The following is an 8,251-nucleotide window of genomic DNA, read 5'->3' as shown; positions in this document are numbered from 1 at the left end:
ACCCAGCTTGTAGTTCTGGTAGTTCTCTGTCAATGGACTCTTCCTGTCATTTCTGGATAATCTTCAGCAGGATTTTGCTTGCATATGATATGAGTGATATTGTATGATAATTTCCACACTCTGTCGAGTCACCTTTTTTTGTAATAGGAATACATATGGATCTATTCCAGTCAGTTGGCTAGGTAGTTGCCCTCCAATTTCTTGGCACAACCTGGTGAGCACGTCCAGAACAGCATCTGTTTGTTGAAATATGTCAATTGGTATTCCATCAATTCCTGGGGCTTTATTGTTTGCCAAGTCCTTCAGGGTAGCCTGAACGTCTTCATCATCATTGCTTCTTGATCATATGTTGTTTCTTTAAATTCTTCTGTGTCAGCCAATTCTATTTGGTACAGTGACTGTATATTCCTTCCATCTTCTTTTTATACTTCCTGGGTGGTTCAAAATTCTGCCCATAGTATCCTTAACTATGGCAACTCAAGGCTTGGATTTGTTCTTTAGTTCCTTTAGCTTAAGAAATGCCTAGAAAGTTTGCCTCTACTCCTCCCCCCTTTCTTTTATACTGGCTTATTTACAAAGTTTGAATACATTGTTTTTCACACTGGATCTTTCTGATTGCCTTCACCTCCCCCACCATCAAATTGTACTACCCTATGATTGACACACAGACCCTCCCTGCTCATTCTTACCTTCTGCTTCTACCCTCCCACTCTTGGATCCTAATACTCATATTACAATAATGGTTTTATATAATATTTGCCTTATAGGACTGAGTTGGTTCACTCAGCAAAATGCTCTCTAATCCCTCTCAAATTAACTAGTCATTTACAACATTGCTCCTGTGTGCTGCATAGTATTCCATTGTGTTAATGTACTATAATTTCTCAATCCATTTGGTTGTGGTTGAACATTTGGACTGTTACCATGTTCTTGGTGAATAATAACTCTGGCCCTTTAGATTTTTGGACTCCAGTTCTTTGCACATTTCACTATACTTTGCTTTGTCCTCCCTTGCTGCCCTTTGAAATCTACTCAGCTCCTTAACTTCTTTATTTCTTCCCTTTGCTTTGTTGTGTACCGCGTCCAATCAAACTGACCCATGATTGACCTCTGGCAGGAGCTTGCCCATTCTCCTCCGAAGGAGCAGTTAGTGAGTCTACCTGCGGGGATTGGAGATTGTAGTACAGAATCCTACCACTAGGTTACAAAAAACGACAAACAAAACGTTTCCACCTGGTCTGGGATTTTTTGAGTTGGACAAACGTGGTAACTACTACTGATAAGGGAGAAAATTACCCACCTTTCTCCCACAGAGCAGCTGGTGGATTTGAAGTGTGTGCCTTCAGGATTGCACGCAGCTTCTTACCCCTAGGTCACCAGAGAGAGCTACACACACACACACACAAACTTTTGTGATTTGGGTGAACGTTTACAGAACAAATTAGTTTTCCAGTAAATTCAAACACATTTTGGTTAATGACCTTGATTTCAGCCTCCACAATGCAAAAGAGCTCATCACATAACTTCTCAGTGTTTCCTGTTGTGGTTCCCCCACCCCCCTTCCTTCAAATAGCTTCCTATCTTCTGAACTTTGGCCAAAAGCAGCCCTTTGGATCTCATATGGTTGATTCATTTAAGAATGCATAATTCCTTGTGTCATTAACCTTATAGGTCTTTTATTCTTTGACTTTGAAAACTGAGCCATAGAAGATGAGCTTAGTTTATAGACACAGGTTAAATCCACAAGAGGGACAAAGTACAGTTCTTCAAGCAACAAAACATTTTTTTAAAAAATATATTTGCAAATCTCAGCTGGGCCGTATTATCCTCCTTTATGTCTTGGGTGTTTGGTTTTTCATTTCTTCTTATCGAAAGTTCTCTGTATCTGTCTTCTGTCACCTCAAATACAAATGGCCTAAGATTAATGCGAATGAAGGCGAGCTGAAATAAAATGACGAAATCAAAACATCAATAATGGCTCAGGGGGAAAAAAAAAGAGGGAAGAGGGGGACGCTGGTCCCGGTACATCTCCCCACCCTTTGCCTTAATCTGCAGTTTCTCCCGCGATATCCTGGGTCCACTGCCCGTAGTGGACTTTGTAATTGAAAAACATAGGGAGCAGTTGTTGTCTTGGCCCAACAACCAATGAGTGAGTGAGTCCGGGACCTGCCTCCGGCCTCCAAAGCCAGAGCAAAGGAATGCTGCCAGTCCCGCCTCCGAGTCCTGGGACTTTCAGTGAACTCCCCACCTCCACCAGGCGGCCGGCGACGCCTCCAAGGGGCGAGGTTTCCGCTTCCGGCGGCTGATTGTTGACGCTTGCGGCTGCTGCGGTGGCTACGGCGACGTTGGGGCGGGGCCATTGGGGGTGGGAGCCTGCGCAGTGACAGGTCCTGCGGAGGGGGCTGCTGAGCGACGATGGCCGAGGGGCCGGAGGAAGTCCGTGGCCGTCCTCCGGGGCAAGACGACGGCAGGGGGGACCACGAGCCCGGCCCTTCTTTGAAAAGCCCTCCTTCCGTCGACGCCGCCGCCCCTCCACACCCCCGTGCCGGGCCGCAGACCGAACCCCAGGCCCCCGGCAAGCCGCCAACCCCGGAGCTCGCGCCGGCTGCGTCCGCTGTCGAGGAATCGGGGGCGCCCCGCGAGCTCGGGGAGCGCGAGGAGGCCGACTCCGGGTCCGATGCGGGGCTAGAGGAGCCGGCCGGCCGCGATGCGCCCGGGGCCGCGACTCCGCTGGAGAAGCCCGCGCGGCTGAGCGCCCGCGAGTACTCCCGGCAGGTGCACGAGTGGCTGTGGCAGTCCTACTGCGGCTACCTCACCTGGCACAACGGCCTGGCCGCCTTCCCCGCCTACTGCTGCCCCCAGGTCCCCGCGCCCACCCTCCCGGCGGCCGGCGCCGCCCCCCAGGCCGCGGCGCCAGCGCCCCAACTGGCCTATTACAATCCTTTTTATTTTTTGAGCGCCGCTACCGCCGGCCCGGAGTCAGGGACCGCCGCGGGGGTCGCCGCTCCCGCTCCAGTCTCTGGCCTGGGACCCCGAGCCCCTCAGGCGCAGGGGTCCGGCCGGAGCGCCCCGGGCACGAGGGCTGGGCCTGCTGCCGCTTCACGAACCCCCAGCGAGCCTGGGCGGCAGGCAGGTGAGCGCGAGCGTCGAGTGGGGAGGAGAAGGGGCTTCTGGAAGGCTCACTTCTCCCATCGCAAACTGCTGGTGCTCGCGTTGATGTCTCAGAGCACATCAGCTCACATTTGTTGAGGCCTTTCCCACAGCTTGCAGCGAGGCACTGCGGTTTCCTCCTGTAGACCTGGAACTCCAAATTGATTTCTTTCCCTAAATGATAGGTCGTTCTCATGTACTGAGGACGGCTTGGCTACTTCATCTCCTGAAATCATGCTGGGGGGGAACCCCGCCCGGGAACCCCGCCCCCTCGCCGATAGTATCCTTTTTTCTTTATTCCACTTCAGATCTAAACACATGGCGATCCAGAGATTAAATCCCACATACGAACCCAGTGTGGGTAGGGCTTGATTGGCCATGCACATGATTTGTACATAATGCAGATTTGGGTTTAGGACATTGTGTCTGAACTGGATGTAAAATGAGATTTACATGAAAACATTTGGAGTTAGGTCCGGATTTAATCTTCTGTACTTTTTTACTGTTTGTTTTACATGACTGTTAGAGTACTTTGTTATAGAATCTTTTCTTTTATTCAGTCACAGATATGGGATATATGGGACAGGAACTTGCTAAGCCAGAATCTGTATCCTAGTCAGCATTTAGAATGACAGGTTGATGATAATTACTGGATTAATAAAAACAAAACAAACTAAAGGAATAGAATAATGAGGAACACGGATTTACTTTATACTAATTGTCTAATCTTGCTGTTTTTTTACAAAAATGTTTAATTTTGTGTCATAGACTTGGGGTCAGCTGAATTCTCATTTATAAAATGAATTTTATACCCCCTGGTTAAAAAAGTATCGGTAAAATAACTTTTTAAGCAGTAGTAAACTTTAAACGGCTTAGTAAATAGTGGAGTAGTGCTGCTATATGTTAGTAATAAATGCTTTTGGTAGGATTAAGTTGTAGAGTTGTAAGGGTTTCTTTGTTGTTAAAATTGGTTACCTTGAGTTTATTTCCCCTTTGTTTCCTAACTTGTTTTTTTTTTTAGGACTGTGAAAATAGTTTTACTAACTTTTTAATTGATTTTTTAATTACAGGGAGAGAATATGTTATTCCATCCTTGGCCCACAGATTTATGGCAGAGATGGTGGATTTCTTTATTCTCTTTTTCATAAAAGCAACCATTGTCTTAAGTATTATGCATCTCAGTGGAATCAAGTAAGTTAAGAACATTTGCAGAAGGATTTTCTTTTTTTAATCATTGTTGCACATTTTCTTTCCCCAGCCCATCCTGCAGTGCATCCCTTGTTCCAGATTGTTCTCATACATATGAGGTCTAATCATGTACTCCTTTCAGTTCTTCCCCTCATCTTTTCTTCTGCAGTGTTATCCACTCTTCCCATTCTCTCCCCATGCAGAAAGATTTTAATGTGTACTGTGTAGAGAGCTTGTTTTCCTGAGCTTGTGCTTGCAGGTGGCTGTGTGACATTGTCACATGGTGTGCCGTTGCCATGGTTTGTCAGATTTACTTCTTGCTGTTTTTAAGAAACATCTACAAAAGGGAAAACAGTGAATTTTGAGATCTGTGAAAAAGATCATCTACTTAAAGTTGGTAAAAGGTTCCTTCACACCTAGCTTGGGTTAACATTATTCAGTTAGGTCAGAAACTAATTTTCCTCTGACTGTAATGTTCAGTGAGTAGCTCTGGATGTGCTGTTTTTAAGACATTCAACCAAGGGAGCTCTGGTGACCTAGTGGCAAGACGTTGCACTGCAATTCCAGAGGTACGCAGTTCAAATCCACCAGATGCTCTGCTGGAGAAGGAGGGGGCAATCTCCTCCTGTAAATCAGTCAGATCTGATTTGACGGTACACGTAAAAAATAATACTATTTAAAAAAAAAAAGACATTCAACCACTGATAAAAGGTCACTGGTCTGATCAGCCATTCCTCTTTGTCAAAAGAAAGAGGAGACAGGGCAGTCTCCTTCTGGAAAAGATAGCTGTCTTTGAAACCCTGTGGGAACAGTTTTACTTGGTCTTGCAAAGCCTGTGTGAAAACTGTTGTGACAGTGGGTATGGATTGGCTTACAGCATTCAGTAGCAAGTCAGTGGAAAAGATGACCATGAGAGGAAATGACACAGTGGTTGCAGTAATTGGCTCAAACATGGCAACAATTGTGAAGAGCTGGCATTGTTTCATCTGTTGCTGTGAGTTGGAACCTACTCAGTGATATCTGTCATGTTCTGAATGGAGTCTCTAAGGACAAAGGCGCAAAAAATGCTTTTGGTAGATGACCCTTTTATCAAGTTTGGCATTTCTAAGTGGGATCTCTTATTCTGAGGTTGGCAACAGAATTCCCCCATAAACTGGAGATTAACAACAGTCATGTCAGTTTATACTTTCCAAGCACTTCTGTGTCCTATTCACATAGAGCTGCCTTTACAATATAGATTCTTAACATCACTATGAAGTCGAGGCATCTGGCTGGTGCACTGATTAAGCATTCTCCTGTTAACCAAAAGGTACTAATTTAAAGCTTGATGGTTCAAACTCATCCTGTGGTCCATTAGAGAAAAGTCTTGGCAGACTGCTTTCTTGAGAAATGAAGATTACAGAATAGGAAACTAGGCAGTTCTGTCCTGTAGGGTCACTGTGAGTTGGAACGAACTCAGAGGCACACAGCAACTTGAAGTAGAGGTTAGGGTCTCCATTGTACAGAAATTGAATTTTAGGTTTGGAGAAGTTGCATAGTAAGTGACGGAGTCCAGATACACACTTATGCATGTAGTCAAATTTCAGAACGCTGTAACCTGAGGCTTACTGATTCCTTGGTGTCACTCTTCCCTCCTTGTAGACACAGTCAGTCAAACCACCAGTTCCTCTATGCTAGCACAGTCTCCTGAATGGCTTTCTACCCGCCTGTCTCTTCACTGCCAGACCGTTTTTCTTCATTGCATTTCCTTAGGCCAATCAGTGCCATTTCTCACCTGCATTCTAACAAAACCAGTTTCCCATCTCCTGTTTTCCTTCAGTCTGTTCTCTGATATAAAACCAAAGTGATCATAAATTATGACCCTGCCTTAAAGTACTTCAGTAGGTTTTCATTGTTTTGGAGGTAAAATTTTAATTTCTCCAGTTGGCTCAACAGATCCCTCATACTTTTCATCTTGGCCACTGTCATTTTTCACAGTTTGTATGTGAGGCATACCAGACCGTTTTCTGTTCCACCACACATGCTTTTGTTCTAAGGTTTTCTTTTCTGCTTTTTCCTTTCTCTGGAACATTCTCCCCCTTTAGTCTGTTCATCCTTCAGATTCCAGCTTCATTGTTATTTCCAAGAAACATTCACTTAAGTTAAACGCACCTGGTATATACCTCCGTAGTATTCCACGGTTGCTTACAGTAGTAGTCTTTATGACGGTTTCTCCCCTATTAGAACTGCCATAAAAGCAGAGACTTGAGTTGAAGTCAGTCACTGTCATTTTCCCAGGGATAGTATAATTCCTGCTTATTATAGTTCTTACTATTTGTTGAATAAGCTAACTAAAATGAATTAACGTTTTATGAAATTAGATAATTGGGAACATTTCTAAAGATTATAATTTCAGTTAGAGTTATGACCCAACACACAAACACCAGGGAACAAAAAAGTAACTGGCAACAAATTCTTTATAACCTAAAATTATTATTATTTTTGTAGGGATATCTCTAAGTTTGCTATGCATTACATAATAGAAGAAATAGATGAAGACACATCAATGGAAGACTTGCAGAAAATGATGGTTGTGGCTCTTATATACAGATTATTAGTTTGTTTCTATGAGGTAAGCTACTGGCTCTGGCAAATATTAATATTTAGCCATTTTAGATTACTTGCTGCTGTCAAGTTGATTCCAACTCTTAGTCATCCTCCATTCCATTTTTAAGGGTATAAAGCAAGAATGGTATCCACCTCCTCAATAAGTAACATGCCTATGACTCTATGAACTTGGATAAATGTTGATAGTTGTAGAGGGGCTTCAGGCATTTTGTTCAAAAGGTCGCTGAGTTGTGCTTGACTTGAAGACAATCAGCAATAACAACAAATCTTTATAGGAGGACGCTACTCATCTTTCTCCCTCAGAGCAACTAGTGGATTTGAATTACCAACTTCTCAGTTAGCACTGTGACACAGTGCACTACAACAGTGGTCTTAAGTACTGCAGAGATTGTGAGGATGTCATAGGATTGGGCCTGATTTTGATTTGTTGTCCTTGGGGTTGCTGTTGGTTGGAGTGGACTCTGTGACACCTAACAAAATTTTAAATTACCAACCCAAAACAAAAATAAATAATATTTTTTAAAAATTAGGGAGTTCTGGTGGCCTAGTGGCAAGAAGCTGAGTTGCAAGGCATGTGGTTCAAGTCCATCAGCTCCTCTGCTGGAGGATGAGCAGTCTCCTCCATGTGATTAACTGCCTCTGAAAACCTACTGGAGGGTCAGCTACAGTTCAGTTCTGAATCTCAGAACACAAGACGACAAAAATAGTAGTAGCAATTTTTAATTACAATTTTCTGAAAAAAGACATTTTCTAATTTTTTTCCAGCATATTTTAGCCTTGAAAAATTAAATTTTGTGTGTAAATAGTTTCTAATTCATAAACCAATAGCAGTTGAACCTGAAATATACTTTACAAATAACTTTCTAAAAAAATATCCTGGATCATCAAGAAATATTTCAGTGCACACCTATGTTTTCACGGCTTTGTTCACAATAGCAAGGAGTTGGAAACAACCTAATTGCCCATCAAGAAATGAATGGATAGAGAAGCTATGATATATTCACACAATGGAATACTACGCTGCATTGAAAAGCAAGGAACTCATGCAATATTATTAAAAATGGGTGACCCTGGAGGACATTATGCTCAGTGAAGTATCTCAGTCACAAAAGGACAAATACTGCATAGTGCCACTATTGTAAAACAGGACTGACATCGGGGTTGGGGGAAGTCTGAGAAAGATGGGATAAATAATGTAAACTACATTGAAGAACAAATTCAAACCTTGAGTTGCTATAATCAAGGATGCTTTTGGCAGAATGTTAAATGATCCCGGAAGTATTAAAAAAAGATGGAAGGAATATAC

General features: G+C 43.4%; 1 protein-coding gene across 1 annotated transcript in view; it reads left to right on the top strand.

Annotated features, from left to right (window-relative positions):
- The first annotated feature begins 2,415 nt into the window (after positions 1-2,415).
- Positions 2,416-8,251, top strand: part of FAM8A1 (family with sequence similarity 8, member A1) — a 10,874-nt gene continuing 5,038 nt past the window's right edge. Inside the window, exons 1-3 of the mRNA XM_006888668.1 lie at positions 2,416-3,133; positions 4,221-4,341; positions 6,826-6,949. Coding sequence (XP_006888730.1) covers positions 2,416-3,133; positions 4,221-4,341; positions 6,826-6,949 — 963 coding nt within the window. The remainder of the gene's footprint in view (positions 3,134-4,220; positions 4,342-6,825; positions 6,950-8,251) is intronic.

The sequence above is a fragment of the Elephantulus edwardii genome, unplaced genomic scaffold (assembly GCF_000299155.1).
Source record: "Elephantulus edwardii isolate Elephantulus edwardi_28Jun2011 unplaced genomic scaffold, EleEdw1.0 scaffold00070, whole genome shotgun sequence".
In the NCBI taxonomy this organism is placed as follows: Eukaryota; Metazoa; Chordata; class Mammalia; order Macroscelidea; family Macroscelididae; genus Elephantulus; species Elephantulus edwardii.
The sequence above is the reverse complement of the archived record's forward strand: the minus strand, read 5'-3'. Positions and strand labels throughout refer to the sequence as shown.